Source organism: Erigeron canadensis, chromosome 4, assembly GCF_010389155.1.
Source record: "Erigeron canadensis isolate Cc75 chromosome 4, C_canadensis_v1, whole genome shotgun sequence".
NCBI classification, from domain to species: Eukaryota; Viridiplantae; Streptophyta; class Magnoliopsida; order Asterales; family Asteraceae; genus Erigeron; species Erigeron canadensis.
Genome location: NC_057764.1, coordinates 40,608,976 through 40,630,863, shown reverse-complemented (window position 1 = coordinate 40,630,863; position 21,888 = coordinate 40,608,976). Strand labels below are relative to the sequence as shown.

Genomic DNA, 21,888 nt, shown 5'->3' with positions numbered 1-21,888 from the left:
TAACCAAATACACTACTCTCTGTTATATATGTATATTCCTAAAAATCATGTTCATTTTAATCAGATATATCGATCGAATATATGAAATATTCATGCTTTTATTTATTTATTATACTTTTAATTATTTACTGCATGTATATTTTTTCTACTTTTCGATTCATATTGGGTATAATGCATGATAGGAAGATACATATGACATTTTATCGATCCTTGCCTTTCTTAATTAAAATATCTTTAAATAACTCTTTTCTGTTTGGAACCAAACAATTTGAGACGGAAGGACTATGAAAATGATGAGTTAAATGAATTTTCTAAATTCTTGTAACTTTTTTGTAATTAGACATTTGTAACAAACTAAAATATGACTTTTAAACTAACTTTTGAATATTTAAGTTATTTATTGCGTGAATTGAAACAGGAACAACTACACATGCATATGCATGCTAGGATTGTGTAAGTTATTTTGTACATGGTAGGTTGCTTTTATGGCTCCTCCCTCGCTACTATATTATATCTAGGCAGAAAATGTACATCATATAATCACTTACATTAACTTTCAAGATCTTTAAGCGTTATAGTAGCAATTTGCGCCCATGGCTTTGCCCATCCAGAGAGAAGCAGATCAACAGGTACTTCTCGATCGTATGGTTCGTAACAATTGCTTAAGTTTAAAGTCGATTTTTATTTTAATACGAGAGTTGGTTTTCAATTCTAAAACTAAACAAACCAGATGAAAGCGTATATATATAATTGTTCACACTTATATTATCGATCACTTGTTTGTTCATTCAACTTGAGTTTCATTTACTTGCGGTTAACTTGGATTCGATCCAAAAATTAAATAAATCTAATTATGTTACTATTTTTGATGATTATGTGATGCTTTTAATTAAAGTAATCAAGAAAAATATTTTTTAGTATCTCCTAGCTAGGCTTAATTTGTACTAGTGTAATCTTACCAGATTGCCGTTCGATGGGTTTTTTTTAGCAGATATTCATATAGTACGTTACGTACCTTGCATGAAAATGAGATCAACAATTCAAAAAACAGTGATATATAATATACTCAATTATGTTTTGAAATTTCTTTCTATCCAAATTAACTATATCTTTTTTTTGTAGGTGATATTTGAAGAAGTTTCAGGAGCAAGAAAAGTGGTACTAAACAGAGCAAAAAAACTAAACACTCTCAACTATGAAATGGTATACCTATTTACATAAAAGAATATCCGAAGTCCATCTATATTCGTATTGAATTGATTAGTCATTTCTGAATTACTTGTATTAATTTTGTTGATTGTAGCTAAGAAGAATTTACGAGAGAGTGAAAGTGTATGAGAATGATCCAACAATTAAGCTTTTGATATTGAAGGTATATAATTAAACCTAGCTAGCTTAGACATCTAGAATTCTAGATGGTATAGTATACGATAATACGAATAAACTTATGTTTTCTCTTTTTGTTTGTGTTACACAATAGTTAATGTAAAATATATGGATAGATTAAACTTTAGATGCATTTTTTTATTGATATAACTTTTACTAAAACAAAAATACTTATGATCAAAATTAAAAAAAAAAAAAAACTTAACAAGTCAATTTTAAATATTTGAATTGGGAGGGTGGTAGATGACTTTTATCTTATATCCATATATCTTTTCTTTATTGACATTCTTTCATAAAATTAAAAACGAACATCATACTATGTTTATCTCGATTTGGCAATATAAACCTTGAAAACATATACAATAATTTGTTTCAAGGGTAATGTGGCCCGATATGTACCCTTCATATAAGTAGTGTTGTAATTCTCAACGATATGTTGATGATGATCATCACAGGCGAATGGGAAAGTATTTTGTGCTGGTGGCGATCTCACATCTGCCTATACGTTTGAAGCTCTGGGTAAGCATTTACGGAGTAACATTTAATTAATTACAGGAAAACTAGGAAAACCATACTATGCCTAATTAAATTTTATTATTGCAATTTTACCTAATTTGAACTGATCGATCGAGCATGCAGGACATTGGAGTTTTGGGGCGAGCTATTACAGGAAAGAATATTGTTTGGACTATGTGCTTGCAACTTATAAGAAGCCAATTGTGGCCATTCTTAACGGAGGCGTTATGGGAGGAGGTGTTGGAATGTCCATTCATTCCACATTTAGAATCGTGACAGAGAATACGGTATGTGTGTATATATATATATATTCCACATTTATTTTTATTCATTTTTAATTATACACACCCTTAATTTTGTTATACCAACCCCTTCTATTCTAGTAAGTTCCCAAATAATCTGAAAAACTGTTTGGGATAGATACATAATGTATCTTTTAACATGCGCACTACTATACTCTCTGAAATTGGAACAGATTTTCGCTATGCCTGAAGCAATAATTGGACTATTTCCTGACGTTGGTGCATCGTATTTTTTGTCACGACTTCCAGGATTCTTCGGTAATATATTTCAACTAAATAATGTCATATATGTTTTTACATGCATATATGTATATATGGATGCTAGTAGTGTAGTAGATTAAAAATCATGAATTTATAATCATACTTATAAGGAGAATATCTGGGACTGACTGGTGCTCGATTAAATGGAGCCGAGATGGTGGCATTTGGTCTTGCAACTCATTTTGTTCCGTCCAAGGTACTCCCCATGATCACCTTATCTCGTGCTAGCTAAACCATTTTGTCATAATACGTACGTAAGGCACTTATACGAGCTAGCTTGCGGATCTTGATTGCAGAATTTACAATCTATGGAGAATGCTGTTGAAGAAATGATTGCCTCATCACCAGATGAACCAATTAGTGTAGCTACAATGTCCAGGATTATTAGCAAGTTTGCCGAACAAGTAAATGCTAAACAAGCTGGTCCATATCCTAGCAGGTACTTACATAATACTCGTACTAGTATATACTTTCAAGTTGTTGTTTAACATTCTACTTGTGACTTTATTTTATTAGCTAGCATAGAAAGAAATGATTCTTAATAAGATATGTCTCTATCCTGATTGACCTGCAGGCTCACCATGATTAACCAATGCTTCTCCGGAAAGTCATGTGAAGAAATATTATCATCACTGGTGATAATTAATTTTATTTACAAATCAACCTGTATATAGTTGTATTGTATACATGAATTAATATACTTTGTACATGCCGGTGTTCATCTCAGGAACGTATCGCTACACAAGTTCAAGAAAAGTGGATCCACGACGCAATAACATCAATGAAATCGGCCACTCCATTGGGTCTGAAGATTTTCTTGAAGTTGGTATGCTTGCTACTAATTAATGAATTTCAAGATTAAGAACATATAGTTGTCGTACGTACGTAGATTCTTCAACTTTTTGACTGTTTTCATTACTCGTATGTATGGCAGATAAGAGACGGTCGTTCCAGAAATCTCAAACAATGTCTTGAGACAGAGTATGTTGCCATTTGCCACCTTCTTGGCAGAAGTATTAACAACGACTTCTACGAGGTTTAATTCTCCATATCATGCACAGATACCTTAACAATGAGCATGGTACTTTTCGTATCCCTTTAACTTACAGGCTTAAAATGTTCGATAAGCAGGGATCTAGAGCCATGTTGATCGACAAAGATAAAAAACCCCGGGTAAACACTAGATCTAATCTATCTTAGTCTAGCTAGTGGTTAATTGTAATTACTAAATGTAAAACTAAAAGTAATAACATCATATATAAGTGTGTGGATTTAACTTTTGATAATTGCATTCTGTTTTTAAAATACAAGTTATCGCGTTTCTCTTATGTCAATGTATGTATATATACAGTGGGCACCTTTGAAACTTGAGGGAATTAGTGACGAAATGGTGGCCAAGTGTTTTTCAAGAACTTTTGGTGAAGATGAGGATTGGGTACCTTTACAGCTTCCATCAAGACCGAATGACGTTTCTTCCAAACTCTAAGTATCTATGCTCCTTTCCTATTTGCACAACGGCTTTCCGTCGTTAATACCTTTGAAACACTTGATGTCTTTAAGCCAACTCCTATTTATATAATTTGTAACTTTGTGCTTTAGCGTTGAATACGTTATGCTGCAGATCAAAATGTTATAAATAAGGTGATTATCTTAATTGGCGTTAGAGATACAATTTACTACATCAGTCAGAGTATGAAATTGATTGGTGGTTTATAAGTCTATGGCAGGGGGACTCATATAACCCGAGATAGATTTAACCCTACACCAAATCTGTATAACTTACACAACAACCATATGTGTAATTAACTACATATTACAATTATGATACACAAACGAGGATTCAATTCCTAGATTAGTGTACAAGCTAGAAAATCTAATCATATAAACATGTTGATATATGGCATGCCATCGATCGATCATTTGTTGTTTTTCTTGTGTTTTCTCCATGTTGTACAACAAAAAGGGACCCCTTCTCGAAAGCTTTCAAAATGTTCACTAGATAAACCCACCGAAGAAGATATAGTTGAAGATGATGAAGATTTTGAATCACCATGGATCCATCCCACAAACTCCGTATCCAAATCGCCATCTGAGCTACTGACCTTGTTACTTTTTGCATTACTTCTAAACTTTATAAGGTACCTTCTTCGATCATACATTTGGAGCCTCATGATCCTCCTTAATCTTTTTCTCCATGACCAAAACCTCCAAGATAACGAGAAACCCTTTCTTTCAACCATAGGTCGTGGAAGCACTAAGCTTTGCATCGCTGGAGACGGTGGTGGTGGTGGTGTCGGTTGTAGAACCTCTTCTCGTGGAGGATTTATTGGTGTTCCGGGTTTTTTCTCCCATTGAAAAGGTATTCCTAGGCTGTTGGTGCTCGTATAGTTAATTCGCGATGATTGACCAAACGAGGAATCTCTAGAGAGAATCTTGTTGATAGACACCTCTTCTCCTCTAAATACAGAAAATGCAGTTTCATCAATGTCTATATCTTGATGGAGAATTTTTGAAGTGGTATTCAACGAGAGACTTCTTTTGAGCAAGTTCATATTAATGTGAAACACTTGTGAGCCTACAAATAATTGAGTAGAAAATTAAATTAAGCAACATCTTATTATATATATATGTGTAAAATTATTGAAAATATGTATATGTACAAAGTACAAAACAAAGAAAGATTCCTTTTATCCAAAAATTTAGAATGGTTTCATTTGTTTTTGCATGTCAGAATATATAAATTCCTTTTTATGTTCTTCGTTTCATATGAATTCCAAAAAAGGGATATATATATGTATATATATATATAGCCAAAAACTTCCAACGACCGATAGGACCTAAGAGGAGAAGTATTGTTAACATCAAAATGCATTTCTTTGAGTAACGGATCGACGATTTATAAAAAGATAATATCATGTATATATGGACATGCATTTCAAACAAGAAAAAATGAATAAATATTGGTGCTTCCTCAAATATATAAAAACTTTGGATTCATACACCACATACGTACATTTATCCATCAACAATTACTTATAATAGTGGTAAAATAGATACACGAGCATACTGTGACTGTGAGATCGATCATACCCGATCGACCTCATCGCGTCAGACAATATACTCTTGGCGATTTAAACTACATTACCCGGTAACCCGGTATCCTTTACAGTTTTTGTATTCTACATTTCTAGTCTAGTCTTTTATAAAAGTTAAAAGTCAAAAATATAGAACCAGAAAAGGCTTAGTTCCTTAAGGCCTGTTTTAAAGCCCACCTAATAATAATACCAACCTGATTCCTTCTAGGGCCGGTCCTGGTCTCTAACTGTTAATAAGCCCATGCGTAAATCCTCCTTTTTTTTCTCTTTTGTCTACTCACTTACTCAGTTCTCACTGTAAATTGATTAAATTAAACTGAAATTGTGCCATAAAAATTGTAGTGATTTATTATCAACCTTTATTTTGTTTTTAATAAAAATAAAATGCTAACTACAACCATGTGGGCTTACTTGTTAGTATGCATAAAAATTTGTAAATTTCATATCAAAAATTCATTTTCTGAATTTTATATAAATGTAGAATCATATTATCTACATTAAAGACAGCGAAATAAAAATCTCCATGATATTTTTCAAAGGGACAGATTAACTTGATAATAGTCGTCATAACTCATAAAAGACCCAAGGTTTCCAAAAAATTTCCTTAGGATATATGTGAATTTTATGGAATGAAATTTAAAATTTTCCATGTTATCTAACATGAAAAAAGAAAGGGAAATACTAAATACAGCCCTAAGGGCTATATTTAACGTGCATAAAAATACTTGTACCTTTCATATTAAAAGCCCACCCCTGATTTTAATGGTAAATGTATAAATAATTTATGCACCTTAGGGCTGTATTTAGCAAACTCCAAAAGAAAATACTTAAATTTCATTGCACCAAATTTTCATACGTCGATCGGAAAACCAATTACGGCTCATTATTCCAATACATCATCAAACTATCTGCTGCTAAAAAGAATTGAAAAATAATCATCAACAATCTTCTTTGGTGATAAAGCCACGTTGAATCAAGAAGACCACAAGTCCTTTGTGTTTATTCTTGTGACTCGAGAATAAACAACATGTTTAATTTGGTACGCAAACCCCATGTTTAATTTGGTACTCAAACCCCTGAAAATCTCTACAAGTTTAGTTTGGAAATTAAACTGCGTGGACGAGAATGTGAGCACATTTAATATTGAACGAAATGCATTATTGTGGACTAGATCCAAAAAACTGTTATACATTAAATTGTCCAAAAATCTGAAATACACATAGGCTGATCATAAACAAATGCATTACGTGTATTCAATTCGTGTATCTAATTATAGAAGCGTTATCGGAAAATAAAATGAATTAAGGGAAAATGTTAAACGAAGCCCTAAGAGATTCACTTAATGTACATAAAAAAAGTTGACGTTTTCATATTAAAAGTCCACCCTTGAATTGTATGGTAAGTGTACAACTATTTTATACACCTTAACAAAAGCTCTTAAGGCTTCGTTTAACAAAACCGGACAAAAATAAAAACTATATAGAAAACAAATCTAAAAAGAGACAAACTTTAATTCGGTCAAAGTAATAAACAAATCCAAAATTTTATAGTAAGATTTTTAAAATCCATGATAAAACGATCACTAATATTGAGGCTCAGCGGAATTTTTATGGAACATTAATTCGGTCAAAGTAATAAACTATTTTGTTAAAATAAAACAAAATACGTCAAAGTTTTACCGCAAGTATGATGTTTACACATCGAGGTGGCGTGTATTTATGTTGACCCCTTAAAATTAAATATTACGTAGACCTAACAAAAAAATACATAAATAAATATTTTTTTTTGAAAAGCAACAACGAATAAATGACTAACATCCTCACGTGGATACGGCTATGTCGTTTCACTCCTGACAATGCACTAAAAGAAGAAATATTTTGATGTAGGAAATAATTTTCTAACCTGGACAGCTATATATATATATATCTGAACTTATAAATCATATAAATAAATAAATTCATGAACTTTTCAAAAAATAAATAAATACATGAAGACGTCGCCAATTGATCCCACTCCAATTGTGATGCGTTATTGAATATTGACTATTAGTCATAAGTCATAACATGCGTTTGGACTTTGGGTGGTCCTGAATATTCTCGTAATACATTACTATGTAAATAATTCACATTTTCTAGCTTCCTGGTCTCCATATATTGATACTTATAAGTAGGTAAATATACGGAAAAATCAATAATAATGATTAAAAGAACATATATAAATATGTAAATTGTGCATCAATAGTTGAATACAACAACAATAACTCTACTCGATCTCCGCATAATTAAGGTCAACGATATATAGTAGCCGGCCAGCTAGATATATATATTAGGCGTTGGCCTTTCGGAAAAAAGACCATGATTTAAATTCTGACAATAAAATATTATGGATTTATAGATTAAAGTAAGAGTATATTAGGATTTGCTTTAAAAGAAAATAAATAGAAAAATTACTCGTATTTATATGGCTACATAGTTTGGTGAGATTTCGAAAGACAAAGATCAACAAATGTGGACCAAAATAGAGAAAGAAAAATGATATGAAAGCAAAAATTCCGCATGAATCTATATACAAAACTCGTTATTTCCGAATCAATATTAATTAGTTTTAGTATTAGTATTGTACATTTGTACGTAGGAAATGAATTGAATACAAGCATATAATTATATCAAACAAACATATTTTCCCACACATTACAGATATATCTATTAAATATAATATAATATAAAAATGAGTAGTTAATTGATTTAGAAAGTCAATTCTGGTTTGCTAGTTTCATAACCTCTTTCCCTCATATCAGTCTCCCTCCCACCATAAAAACCCCTCACAAATCAAAGTTTTCAAACATATATTTTCCCACACATTTCAAAGAGACGAGAAAAAAGGAAAAAAAAAAAAATACTCCATTATTCTTTCCATTTCCTTGTCTCCAATTCACGCACTTACTATCTATATATATATCACTAGCTTCTTTAATTAATTTGCATATATTTTTTGATATAATTAAAGTTAACAATATTGAAGTAAATACAAAAATGCCGTCTGCAGATTCTTCTGTAGTAAAAGTGTCACCATTTGATCTCATTTCTTCAGTTCTAAATGGAAAAGCCGTAGAGACGTTTAACGGTTCAGAGGCAGGAGAACCGAAGATAATGATGGTGGGGAACCGTGAGCTGCTTACGTTGTTTACGACGTCGTTTGCTGTTATAATTGGATGTGTCCTACTTTTGTTGTGGCGAAAATCGTTTACTAAGAAGAAAAAGTTAGTTAAAGAAGATTCCGAGCCTGTACAAAGAATAGCTGTACCTCTTAAGAAACAGAATGAACCGGAAGAAGAAGTTGACGATGGCAAGAAGAAAATTTCTATTTTTTATGGAACACAAACCGGAACTGCTGAAGGTTTCGCTAAGGTCAGAATTAATTTACCGCGCGCATTATTTTTACGTTACAATATGTATAGTTAACCAACGGGTTCAACAATTAAAACCGGCCCTTTTTTTATCTGGCGGAATTCTTTAAAATCCGGGATTATTTTGTTTGTCATTTTTTTATTTGACATTAGAATTTTTGTAACTTACTGCAGGCACTTTTAGAAGAAGCCAAAGTTCGATATGAAAAGGCTGTTTTTAAAGCCATTGATATAGTGAGTAACAACTCTTTAATTAGATGCTATTTTTAATGCTCGAAAACTCAGACTTATTTGTTGACTGAATAACGAGCCGTGACATCTTTTGTATATTTAGGATGATTATGCCGATGATGATGATGAGTATGAGGAGAAACTAAAGAAAGAGTCTTTAGCGTTTTTCTTTTTAGCTACGTAAGTTCTCGTATTCAAGTTATATGTTGTTTCTGCAGTATATCGATGCATTTGTAACTCGTTAGCATCTTGTAGTCAAATTTGACGTAATAGTTGATTATGTAGATATGGAGATGGTGAGCCAACAGATAATGCTGCCAGGTTTTATAAATGGTTTGCAGAGGTACATATTTTGTGACTATCTGATCAATGTGGTTAAATCTGACATAATATGATTTAGATGTTAAAATACATTTTTATAACTTGTACAGGGTGAAGAAGAGAAAGGAGAATGGCTTAAGAAGCTTCAATATGGAGTGTTTGGCCTTGGCAACAAACAATATGAGCATTTTAACAAGGTAGTTATTTTAGTATGAGCTCGTGTTTATGATAGCATTGTTTATGTTTATTAACGCAATACAGTTGGGTTGAATTATATACTTTCTTCTCAATGTTATGCAGATTGCAATTGTGGTCGATGAGAAACTCGCAGAGCAAGGTATATTGAATTCCCTAACTTTTTATTGATGAACTCTTTAGCATACCGATTGTGTTTAATTGTATGCTAAAGAATTCATCACTCGCATATTTTCTACCAATTGTTTCCATGGTATAATATTATAAGAGTATTTGAAATTGTTTTCTTTCTTATTTATTCTTATGTGAGTATTTGGTTTATTATATCTAAATGTATAGCTATTACCTTATGCAGGTGCAAAACGCCTTGTGCCACTTGGACTTGGAGATGATGATAAATGTATTGAAGATGATTTCACAGCTTGGTACTAATCACACTTTTTATAATCAAAACAATGTCTGACTAATACTTCCATGGACCATGACATTCTTTAAAAATTTTCATCTTTAGGAAAGAGTTGGTGTGGCCTGAGTTGGATAATTTATTGCGTGATGAGGATGACACATCTGCTACCACTCCTTACACAGCTGCTATTTTGGAATACCGTGTTGTATATCATGATAAACCTGATCCATCTGCAGATGATCAAAGTCATTCAAATGGTCATGTTGTTCATGATGCACAACATCCAATCAGGTATCAAAAGTACAAGAAACATACAACATTTGGATCGTATGTTCTAGCCTTGTCACATTCTTTAGTCCTGTTGTTTCTACAGATCCATTGTGGCATTTAAAAAGGAGCTTCACACGCCTGAGTCTGATCGGTCTTGCACCCATCTCGAATTTGACATTGCTAACACTGAACTAACGTAAGTTATTAGTTCGCGCGGTTACATGCTTTTTTGATCTATATTAGTGTCCAAAATCTCATTAATACTATTTCAGATATGAGACGGGAGATCATGTTGGTGTTTACTGTGAGAATGTAAGTGAAGTCGTGGAAGAGGCTGTGAGATTAATAGGCTTATCACCCGACACTTATTTCTCTGTCCATACTGATAAGGAAGATGGCACACCAATTGGTGGTTCCTCCTTGCCACCTGCTTTCCCCCCATGCACTTTGAGAAATGCATTGGCTCGCTATGCAGATGTTTTGAGTTCTCCTAAAAAGGTGTGTCTGCATTTCCCGTGTTCAAAATGTTCACATATTTTTGTTAAATTCTTATTTCTAGTGAATCATAAAAGACTTGGCTATTAAATACATTGTGTATTTCAGGCTGCTTTGACTGCTCTGGCTGCTCATGCTTCTGATCCTGCTGAAGCTGATCGCCTAAGGTTTCTTGCATCTCCTGCCGGCAAGGTTGGAATTCATTTCACAGTGATACTCATCGATCTTTACTCAAGGGTATTTGTATACCATATAAAAACTAGGCTTGTTCTTTTTCCTGTGTTATTGTTCTTTAGGATGAATATGCTCAGTGGATAGTTGCAAGCCAAAGAAGTCTTCTTGAGGTCATGGAGGCATTCCCATCAGCTAAGACTCCACTTGGCGTTTTCTTTGCAGCTGTTTCCCCACGTTTGCAGCCCCGTTATTATTCTATATCTTCATCTTCAAAGTAAGTATATTGCACACAATCCCTCATAGCATCACAAATTAATTCTATTGCCCATTTTTATGTTAGTTCTCACGTCCTTTTCTGAATGCATTAGAGTTGCCAATGTTAACCTCTGAACTTACCAATAGCTTGAGGTGGACTATGTTTTATCTTTTATGTGTCAATCAGGTAAAAAAGATAGATTAGAGCGAACAGGTCAAAAGTTACCCAAAGTGTATTTTTAATACACAATATTTCATAAATAGACAAAAGTTGAACTACTATTAATTAGCCTCAAAGTAAAAGGCAAATGGGTCAAAAGTATCCCAAAGTGTATTTTGTCTACTATAAGCTTACAAATTTAGTTTTGGAACAAAAAGGTTTTGGGTCAACCCACCCCATCCCCAAGCTACCTGTTTTGACCAGAAACATGTTTGATTCATTACCCAACCCACCCATTTTACCATTCTGAAACATATTTAAAGTGCATGCTGCTCTGGAGACTTTGTTTGTATGCTAAGTGAAATCTATTTTGTATTATTACAGGATGTCACCAGATAAGATTAATGTCACGTGTGCGTTAGTATATGAGAAAACACCTGCAGGGCGCATCCACAAAGGAGTGTGTTCAACCTGGATGAAGGTATTATATTCCTATACATTTATCCATTATCCGGTAGTGTCTAGTGATTTACATATTTAAAAGAATGTTGAATTCTATAACTTGTTTTCTCCAGAATACCGTGCCTATGAGTGAAAGTCAAGATTGTAGCTGGGCACCCATTTTTGTCAGAACATCTAACTTCAGGCTGCCTGCCGACCCTAAAGTCCCTGTTATCATGATTGGTCCCGGCACTGGATTGGCTCCTTTTAGGGGTTTCCTTCAGGAAAGATTATCTATGAAGGAATCTGGAACTGAACTTGGATCATCTATTTTATTTTTCGGATGCAGGAACCGCAAAGTGGTAAGTTAATACTCAATAATATCTTGCTTACAACGACGAGCTCTATGCTTCCATCTTGTGATCTTATGAACTATAACTTACAATGGTGATGCTATTTCAGGATTTTATATATGAAGATGAACTAAACAACTTTGTGGAGACTGGTGCTCTTTCTGAGCTTATTGTTGCTTTCTCACGTGAAGGACCCACTAAGGAATATGTGCAACATAAAATGAACCAGAAGGTACAAAACATTAAAAATAACAATAACATTTTTTGTATGAGTATTCCAATATTCCATTAGATCCTTTGATTCAAAACTTTTGTTTCTGCAGGCTTTGGATGTATGGAACTTGCTTTCTGAGGGGGCATACTTATATGTATGCGGTGATGCTAAAGGCATGGCAAGAGATGTACACCGAACCCTTCACACAATTGTGCAAGAACAGGTATGTCAACTCTTTTTTCATAAAAAAATTTAGGTTAGGTACAAAAATCCTGACCTTGGCTTTTTCTTTTTATGTTTTTTTTGAACGCGTAATAATTCAAACATTTGTCTGTGAGCAAGAAAACATGTGTTATATTGTCATCCGCTAACTTTTCTCTCCTTTCAATACTTTAGGGTCCATATATTTGGGTCAACAATAAAATTGTGTCCATTTCCATCATTAATAAATTTTTGGGTCAACAATAAAAGTGTCCATTTCCATCATTAATAATTTTTTGTTACATGGTGAAAGAAATGTCTGTGTGTCACACTTTTTAACCAATTAACGTAATCATCATTTAGTAACTAAAATGAGGGCTTCAACTAACAAAGCCACCACACTTGATATAATATCAGGGATCTCTAGACGCGTCCAAGGCCGAGTTGTATGTAAAGAACCTACAAACGTCCGGAAGATATCTTCGTGATGTTTGGTAATCATTCTATTTGTGGATTCGAGATGGGAAGAAGGATTGGAATAAAGATTGCACCATCTCTCCATACCTTGTTAATTTGAGCGACATGTATTGATGGTTTTCGGAATTCTTCTCTCTATTGCGAATGATTTTTTGAATAGGTGGTTGGTGCATTGTTATTTAGACGTAGTACGTCCTATGTAAGTAGTAAAAATGTATCCTCGTGAATTTGAATACTTAAATCTCGTTTCTTGATGACTCGGTTATAATCATAGTGCATTATTATTATTTACGAGTCATATGCCCGCGCGATGCGGCGATGCCAACTTTAAATAATAAATATCTTGAACCTGCTTCTTTAGCCGGTGCTAAAACAAAGATACACATTAACCAATTTTTCACAGCAAGCCACATTGTCAAGCTGGCGATTCAAAACTTAATTACAAATATATGATACCAACTAGAGTAATACATGAGATTGAGCAGCTTATGAGAGGATTCCTTTGGTCCCAAGGGAGTTCACAAAAAGGTAAGTCTAAGGTTGCTTGGGAAGTTGTATGTCTCCCAAAAGCAGGAGGGTTGGGTATTCGAAGACTACAGGAATTTAACGTGGCACTATTGACTGCTCATATATGGAACATTCTTGCTCGAAAGGAATCGCTATGGGTCCAATGGATCCATGTGTACAAAATCAAGGATCGGAAATTCTGGAATATACCTTATCGTAGGAACATGACATGGAGTTGGCGTAAGATCCTTCAGATCAGGCCCGTAGTTCGAGATTTGATAACTTATTCCAGATTTGGTACAAGATTGGAAATGGGCTCACGACTTCAGCATGGTTTGATAATTGGTGTGATTCCAGCCCGATTTATAACTCTTTATTATCTCGATCTATTAATAATGCAGGTTTTCAAATTCACTCAAATGTTGCTAATCTCGTGTCTGGTGCAAATTGGGCATGGCCGGTGGAGTGGAGTAATTTATTCCCATCCATTGTTCCACCATTTTAAATCATGAAACACAGGATACTCTCTGTTGGAAGAATAGCAACGGTTATCAAGAATTTTCGGTATCAACAGTTTGGGATACTATTAGGACCAGGGTGATGAAGGTTCAATGGTTTGACATTGTCTGGTTTACACAATGTATTCCAAGACACGCTTTTCATCTTTGGTTGGTCATGAAAAAGAAACTGAAGACTCAAGACATGCTTCGCTCTTGGGATATTTCCTCCACGATGGCTGATCAAAGTTATTGCTCATTATGTGAATTACAGCCCGATTCTCATGAACACTTATTCTTTGAATGCTCATACTCGCTACAGGTTTGGAAGAGGATCTGCGATTGGTAACAAAAAATCGGCCAAAACCATCATAGCAAAACAGGTCCTTCCTGCTGCTACTTATTATGTGTGGCAAGAGAGAAACACTCGGCTTTTTAAAAAGGAAAAGAGACCAACTCAACAATTGATCAAGGTAATTGAAGAAACTGTACGTTTGAAGCTCATGTCATTTCGTTTCAAGATGACTTGTGATAGTGAAAAGATTTTTGATACTTGGAAGCTGCCAAAGTCTTTATTGGTTACAAAGAATCAGGCCTGTTAGATATTCTTGTTTGCATATTTTCTAGTCTTATTGGTTACCTTAAGTCTAGGTAGATCTTGTTTTCATGAAGAGTGGCATGTCACTTTTCATGATTGAGTATATGCTTTAAGCATTGTTCTTGTACTAGTTGCATTGACACTCAGTCTTTGCGCCTGTTTTTTATTTGTTGGTTATTATAAAGCTAACCAAGGTAAACTCCCTTTTACCCATATGATATGGTCTAGTAAGGAACCCACACATGGTGGCGGGATTTCAGTTTACAATGGGTTAAGGCTCGTAATTATGTTGAATATAGGCCACAATCTAAACTCCTAGTTCAAGGCTTGATTGGTTTATTGTATTAATAGGTTGTTCAAGATCAAATCACTCAAAGTGCCATGGTCACTAAAATCTTCTTTCTGATCCTATAGAGTAACACGTGCCCTCCTCTAAATAAAAGCCTGCAGTTGGAAATTTGAAAAATAAATGGGCGAGAACAAATTTCCAGATGCAATTTTAATCACAAAGGCACAAAAGCTACTGGAATTGGCTCATTTGTCTATAGTGAGAAAGTTAGGTTACAAAGTTGTAAATGCTTGGCTAATAGGTTACAAACTTGACCAATTCATAAGTAACGACTCTACTTGCTAATATTATAAAAGAGCATTGAAATATGGAAGATTGAGTCATCTAACTCTAATAGTCCTATACAACTTCTGTCCTTGCAAAATTAGAATCCACCTAAAAATGATCACTTTGACATGCTACAATCAGCAAGTGCACAGATCAGTTTACAATAAAGGTACAATGATACTAATTAGAAAATAAACTCACTCTAATTATTTCTGTGTATAACATATCAACATGACAGAAATAAGGGTACATACCGTTAGTGCAGGCCTCGGATCAAAACCCATTCGCCAAGGAAAATACGAAGTTGATACCCAAATGTGGGCAGCTATAAAACACCTAAGACCAAAGGTGACACTCAGAATGGTCCAGTTCAAAAGTTTTCAAATGAGACGTAGAGAAATAATATTGAATTGAACAGACACCAAACTCCCCCATGCTGTAGTAATCATGCATTTTCATTGAAGAGACACCATACTTAAAGAATTAGTAATTAAACCATATAGCCATCATTAAACTGACATGTCAGTTAAACCATAGAGCCATCATTAACTTGTACTCTTAAATTGAAATATGCTTCAATGTTAGGATTAACTAATACTCGTAACAAACATATGCAGACACATCCAAACGTTACCTCCTAAAGCAGAAATTAATGACAGTCTAAAATCAATGAGGTCAAGCAAGCGCACACATATACACAAAAAGACCAAGGATTCACGAAGAAACAGCCACGATTCAGACGAATAAAAAAAGAGCGTAAAAGACATTTAGCTCAAAGAAACAGCCACAATTCATACAGGTCATAAGTTGCAGACACTCAGGCAGTGTATTTTCAATATATAACTGTTACTAACGATTTTCTATACACAAAAACAAACAGATATATGTATATTGTATCAATTTACCTACGCGCGTGTTGCGGCGGGACTTGCCACTCTATATGGCAAATGCAAAAGCTAATCATCTATAGCAAATATAAAACACTTTACTAACTAAATTCAAAAGCACTAAATTAAAGCATGCTGTGTGAAAACAAACTTGTACCACTTTGTAAATTGTCAATAACTGTATATATATAACAGAAACTCGCTGAGGCATGTTATCAAACACCTTTTATGCCTATGTATAACTAACTAACTAATATTATAAAGAAAAAAAAAAAAAAAAGCATTACCAGAAGATGGGCGGGATCACACAACATCGATGGAAAGCGGCGGAGATAGTCAGACGGTGATACACGGTGGTGGTGAGATAGAGAGGGAGATACGGTGGTGGTGTTGCCGAAGAGATGGTGGCACTGATTAGGCGGCGATGGTGAGAGACGGTGGTGGGGAGATAGAGAGGGAGAAAGAAGGCAGGGGGGATTATTTGGGGGAAAAGGAATCGTGGATTTTTGTGAGGGGTATGTTGGGTATTACCAGTTGGATATTTAGGAGGGTCATTGGGTGAAGGAACAATAATTAAGGGTATATTTGATATTTAAAAAACAAAAAAATCTTAAAATTAACGGGTTCCCTTTTTAATAGGCATTACAACCTATTTAAACTTTTTTTCGCGTGAACAATAATGTTAACTGGCAGACAGCTGATTTTTTTGTTTTTTCAATTTTAGTGTTTAAGTTAGCGTGTTGTGTTGATGTTACTTCAAGTTTTTGAGTTTTATATTTTTCCCCTTATTTATGGTGGTAATATTTTTAGTCATTCACACTTTAAACACTAAATCATTTTAAGTCTTTTTATTTTTATCATTAAAGTTTTATGTTTAACAATTCATGTGATACAACTTTAATCTATTTTAATTTTCACAATCAAAGTTTTTAGATTTTTTTATTTATCTTCCAAGAATATCGCAAGTTTATATTTCGCCACCAGAGTTTTATGTTTTAAGATTAACGGTGTATTGTTTAACGATATGTTTTTTTTTTTGTCGAATGATAAAGGTTGACATGTTATAATTAATTACCCGCATTCAAGTTTATGTTCGGTTGTTATCCTCAACCAACGGCCGAGTATTACAATAGTTACCATTATAGATATAAATTATAGAGTATAACAATAGTTATATAGATTATAGATATAGATTATAGATAGTTATTCAAATTTACTTCTTATATTCTTACTTTAATTTTCCTGATGTAAGCTTTTAAAGTATGTCTTTACAAAATTGTTAAAGTATGTTTTTTTTTTCAACGGTGAATTTGTATTAGTTTTGTTGATTGCTTGGGAATGGCAAGTTTATTTCTATGACTTGTAAATATGTTTTGATAATTAATACAAATTCACCATTTGCTATAAAAAAAAAAAAGTTGAAACTAAAAATCTGAAAAGCACAAAGATTATAATCACGTTAGTTTGGCACGTACCAAACAACAATAACCCATGTTTTAATCACAATGACTTATACTAGCATATATATATGTAAATTTTTATAAAAAATAAAAATAAAAAATAAAAAGCATAGTTACTATATATCATCATCGACGTGGTCATCAACTACATGATAATCACCAAGTCGATGATGATCATGCCAAGACTAGACTGGTTGTATTCTATTACCTAATTAATCCATCAATTATCTATTCAATACCTAATTTACATAGGTGTTTTCCTAATTCGTAGGCGAGACATATGTTTAAGAGCATTAATCTAAAAGTATTTATGGATACAAGTCAATATCCATTAAGTACAAAATTGATCATTTTAAGATGAATGAGCATTTTTATACAAAATGATCAGAGATCCTTTTACTCTTTTCGAAGTATTATTATCCTTATTTCTGTTAGGGATAAATCTGTTTATATATCTTTTTAATCTTCCATATCTTGTGAAAAATGGGATAATTAGAGATACCGTTGTTTACTTTTAAATTCAAGAAACATCGACTTCGTTTAATGCATGTGATTAAACATATATTTTCTGAACAAATTTTTATAGTGCCTTTTTATATATAAACATATAAACATAAAAATGTTGCCCAAAAACAGTGATCCAAAAACATAAAATTAATGGCTACGAGTTTCAAGGAAAGGCAAATGAGCGATGCGGTAGGCGAACGTAGCTCGTGTTGGTCGTCATCAAACTTTTAGATAAATAGCTGGGGGATTTGAGCCTACTTGTACTTGAAGCATCAAAATCACATCCCAATGTACGTGTATATGATCGATATATCTGTTGATTAAATAGTAAATTAATAGCAATGGTTATTAAAACAATTTATAACTATATCGAAAAAAGAACAAAACGCACAATACATGTTTTTGCATTCACAAGCAAACATCCCTCTCCTTTCTATGTTTACCTACTTCTTATGTCGATCTATTCCACTTTTTAATTATTTGTTTTTTTAAGCTTAAACATATATAGTGTTCTAAAACTTAAAAACAATCCAATAGATTCTTCCTTTGACCAAACTATACCATTATAAACCTTAGTTTTTTCAAAGAAAAATTTGAATGCATCAAAATTTTTTGTTACAATGCTTGATAACAAAGCTAGCCATATTCTTTTCTTTTTTAATTTCCTCTTTTTTATTAATTTGCATTAGAAAATGATACTCGTATACTCGTATCTTTTAAGGATTCACATCGCTCGGATCCATATGCTGACATTAGGAGAAAAAAAAAAAAAAAGAGTTACATATATATATTTTGAAAATAATGAGTACGTACGTATACCTATTTTATTTGAGACTTATAATGTAATACATCGATACAAGCGATAATAATACAAACATGTACGTATTTTCTACTCATCTCCAGCTTCAAGTCTTAACTCATGCACACTCGCATATATAGGAAAACACACTATATATATTTAGCAAGCATCTCATAGACTAACCCGATCAATTAGTTAACTTTCTTATGTAGCTAGCCAGGCATATAATTAAGAGACATATATATAGATAGAGATCGATCTAAAAAATTAAAGAATCATGAACAATAATAATAATATTAACGATCAACAAGGGTCTCTAAACATGATGAAACGACGGTGGTTGCAAGACCACCAAAAAAGACTCATGTCGTCACAACAACAACCCTACATCAACATGCTCATTTCTCCACTAGCAGCACCACCTCCAATTCATCATCACAATAAGTTTCTAAAAGAGGAAGATAATGATGATATGGTAGCTGGAGTGATTCCTGCGGTGACGGTTGTGGTGGAAGGTCGTTCAATCTGCCACCGGATCAGCCTTCATAATCAGGATGGTTACAACAGCCTAGCCAAGGCTCTTCGTCACATGCTGGTGGACGACGATGATGATGGGGAAGAGCAAAGCGGAGGAGGATATGATCTGTCGAACGCAATACCAGGTCACATCATTGCTTATGAAGACATGGAAAATGACCTTCTCCTTGCTGGTGATCTTGATTGGAAGTAAGTCGATCATTATTGTATTATTTTCTTTTATAACCACAAGTTAACTGTGTATATATATGTACACTACACATAAAATTTACTAATTATGTACGTCCTTGAGCATTAGCTCAATATTGGTTGAAAGGACATCTTCCATTTAATAGGTTTTGTCTTCAAGTCTTGAAGTGAACATAGGAATTCCCTCTATGAGAGTCTTGCTTGGGTACAACCAGGTTTCTAAAACAATAAGATCGAATTAAAGATAGTTCAAAGGCTAACGAAGAAAAGCTATATATGTTATGGTTGGTATTTGGTGAGGAGATGACTAATGTATATCTTTCATTTTTCTTTTTTCGTAGAGATTTTACAAGGGTGGCGAGGAGAATTCGAATAATTCCGGTAAAGGCAAATTCAAGCAATGGAAAAGGATTTAAATAGAGTACACATTGATGAATTGCATGTTTATCATATATTTATCCTTGTGTAATTTGAACTCGAAACATGCTGTGTGTTTGAACTTTGAAGCATAGCAATGCTGTTTTTTTCCCCTCCGTGTTCTCCCTTATCAATGTCACATTATATCATGGGTCAAATGACATAAAAAAAGTATTATATTTTGGGTGTTTTCATAGTGATCGATTGACATTGAGAGACTAGCTTTTTTCTCAAACCGGCCAACCAATTGAATTGCCGAACTAATATTTATTAATCTAAAAAGTCACGTAAGTAAAACAAATTTTACACAATTAATTACACGTGAAACAATATATATCAAGTTAATTCGCGTCACTAATAGTAGAACCATCTTTTCTTTTGACCCTCAAAATTAAATTCCCACAAAACTTTTATCTAAATTTTAAAAAAAATCAAAATTATGAAAAAATAAAATAAGATTACAATTTTAATGACTTATTGATTTGATATGTTATTTCTGGTTAGGAAAAAAATAGGGAAAATCATCTTTTAGCTGCAGTTCAATTGTTGTAGAGGGAGCAATTATGTACATTTTAGAAGATGGAGGGTTAATATGAAAATTACTTTCTAAAAATTCCTTATAACGTACATTTGTTATATGTTATTGGAAAATGTTAAACAAAGCCCTTATGCCGCGTTTGGTTCACAGATTCTGATGAAATTTGATGGAATTGGAATTGAATTCCATTCCTTAGTGCATTTGGTTGCTCAATGATGAAGGAATATCATTCCGTTGGAATGTCAACATTCCCTCATTTGATGGAATCTCCATTCCATGGGGATGAGGAAAGGAATCTCATTCCGTCTCTCCCTTAAATCTTCAAAAAAATGAAAAACATTCCGTCAAATTCCATTTTATCAGATTCCAATTCCTTCAATAGATTCCATTCCATCCAAAAACATTCTGTGAACCAAACGCGCCCTTAGGGCTTCATTTAACGTGCATAAAAAGATTATACATTACCATATTAAAAGTCCACCCCCGAATTTTATGTTAAGTGTACAACTAATTAATGTACCTTAACGAAAGATGCAACAGGTTCAACGAAATGTACCTATGGCATCTCCAATGGGAAAAAGCATTTAAAAGCTTTTTATTTTGCCAACTAAACAATCCATTAATTAAAAATAGAAATAAAAAACTATTCATTACAATGCAAAAGTTTTTTTTAGATTTTTTTGTTGTGAATTGAGAAAAAGTTTTTCTTGAAAGGGTTAAGCGTTGTTAACTTTTTGATAAAAGTCTTTCTATCCAATGGAATCAAGCTTTTCAAAGATTTTTTTTTTTTTTAAGTTTTTTATATCAACTTACATTGAAGGTGTTTTTAGATTTAGATAAACCTAAAATATAGCAACTTTTCTTCTTTGTTATCACGGTGGGACTTGATATTGATCACCCCTTACTTTAGCAGTTTAGCACTAGTGAGTCCGACATCTATTTATCTAAACGGCCCAGCAGAGCTTAGTGCTCCTTAAATCGTGAGTTGTGCTCTTTGTATTCCTTGTAAAATTTATAGTCGTTCTCATCACTCTCCATCTATTAATTCCTTGGATTAAAACATGAAAACTTTTTACCACACATAATAAATCTGTTAAACTGATAAAAACACGCGGACGGTTTAGCGGGTTATTTCACCGACCCGTTTAAACCTTAGATGGCGTTTTGTATGCCATGG

At 33.3% G+C, this 21,888-nt stretch overlaps 4 protein-coding genes across 4 annotated transcripts; all 4 read left to right on the top strand.

Annotated features, from left to right (window-relative positions):
- Positions 1–593: 593 nt before the first annotated feature.
- On the top strand, positions 594–3,951 carry LOC122597619 (3-hydroxyisobutyryl-CoA hydrolase 1-like). Its single transcript, XM_043770194.1, has 13 exons — positions 594–629; positions 1,123–1,203; positions 1,304–1,372; positions 1,842–1,905; positions 2,026–2,189; positions 2,378–2,462; positions 2,576–2,661; positions 2,762–2,904; positions 3,040–3,100; positions 3,193–3,291; positions 3,400–3,501; positions 3,597–3,638; positions 3,817–3,951. The coding sequence occupies exons 1-13, from the start codon at positions 594–596 to the stop codon at positions 3,949–3,951; spliced, it is 1,167 nt and encodes a 388-aa protein (XP_043626129.1).
- A 4,502-nt stretch (positions 3,952–8,453) lies between these two features.
- LOC122595070 (NADPH--cytochrome P450 reductase 2-like) lies at positions 8,454–13,413 on the top strand. The gene is made up of 17 exons (XM_043767363.1): positions 8,454–8,967; positions 9,141–9,200; positions 9,301–9,377; positions 9,483–9,540; positions 9,629–9,715; positions 9,819–9,855; positions 10,069–10,138; positions 10,225–10,410; positions 10,493–10,585; positions 10,662–10,887; positions 10,993–11,076; positions 11,181–11,332; positions 11,858–11,954; positions 12,049–12,276; positions 12,377–12,499; positions 12,591–12,704; positions 13,100–13,413. Exons 1-17 carry the CDS (start codon positions 8,593–8,595, stop codon positions 13,178–13,180), a joined length of 2,148 nt encoding a protein of 715 aa, XP_043623298.1. The 5' UTR covers positions 8,454–8,592; the 3' UTR covers positions 13,181–13,413.
- A 195-nt stretch (positions 13,414–13,608) lies between these two features.
- Positions 13,609–14,765, top strand: LOC122597618. Its single transcript, XM_043770193.1, has 4 exons — positions 13,609–13,999; positions 14,068–14,136; positions 14,241–14,295; positions 14,486–14,765. The coding sequence occupies exons 1-4, from the start codon at positions 13,609–13,611 to the stop codon at positions 14,763–14,765; spliced, it is 795 nt and encodes a 264-aa protein (XP_043626128.1).
- A 4,542-nt stretch (positions 14,766–19,307) lies between these two features.
- LOC122597616 (auxin-responsive protein IAA33) lies at positions 19,308–20,176 on the top strand. The gene is made up of 2 exons (XM_043770192.1): positions 19,308–19,756; positions 20,098–20,176. The coding sequence occupies exons 1-2, from the start codon at positions 19,308–19,310 to the stop codon at positions 20,174–20,176; spliced, it is 528 nt and encodes a 175-aa protein (XP_043626127.1).
- The last annotated feature ends 1,712 nt before the right edge of the window (positions 20,177–21,888 follow it).

Coding starts and splice junctions, on each gene's coding strand:
- LOC122597619 (XM_043770194.1), top strand. CDS start 594: ATGGCTTTGCCCATCCAGAGAGAAGCAGATCAACAG. Junction 2,662..2,761: donor CTCATTTTGTTCCGTCCAAG/GTACTCCCCATG, acceptor TCTTGATTGCAG/AATTTACAATCTATGGAGAA. Junction 3,292..3,399: donor TGAAGATTTTCTTGAAGTTG/GTATGCTTGCTA, acceptor TATGTATGGCAG/ATAAGAGACGGTCGTTCCAG.
- LOC122595070 (XM_043767363.1), top strand. CDS start 8,593: ATGCCGTCTGCAGATTCTTCTGTAGTAAAAGTGTCACCATTTGATCTC. Junction 9,378..9,482: donor GCGTTTTTCTTTTTAGCTAC/GTAAGTTCTCGT, acceptor TTGATTATGTAG/ATATGGAGATGGTGAGCCAA. Junction 12,705..13,099: donor ACACAATTGTGCAAGAACAG/GTATGTCAACTC, acceptor ATATAATATCAG/GGATCTCTAGACGCGTCCAA.
- LOC122597618 (XM_043770193.1), top strand. CDS start 13,609: ATGATACCAACTAGAGTAATACATGAGATTGAGCAGCTTATGAGAGGA. Junction 14,000..14,067: donor GGGCTCACGACTTCAGCATG/GTTTGATAATTG, acceptor TTAATAATGCAG/GTTTTCAAATTCACTCAAAT. Junction 14,296..14,485: donor CAATGGTTTGACATTGTCTG/GTTTACACAATG, acceptor TACTCGCTACAG/GTTTGGAAGAGGATCTGCGA.
- LOC122597616 (XM_043770192.1), top strand. CDS start 19,308: ATGAACAATAATAATAATATTAACGATCAACAAGGGTCTCTAAACATG. Junction 19,757..20,097: donor GCTGGTGATCTTGATTGGAA/GTAAGTCGATCA, acceptor CTTTTTTCGTAG/AGATTTTACAAGGGTGGCGA.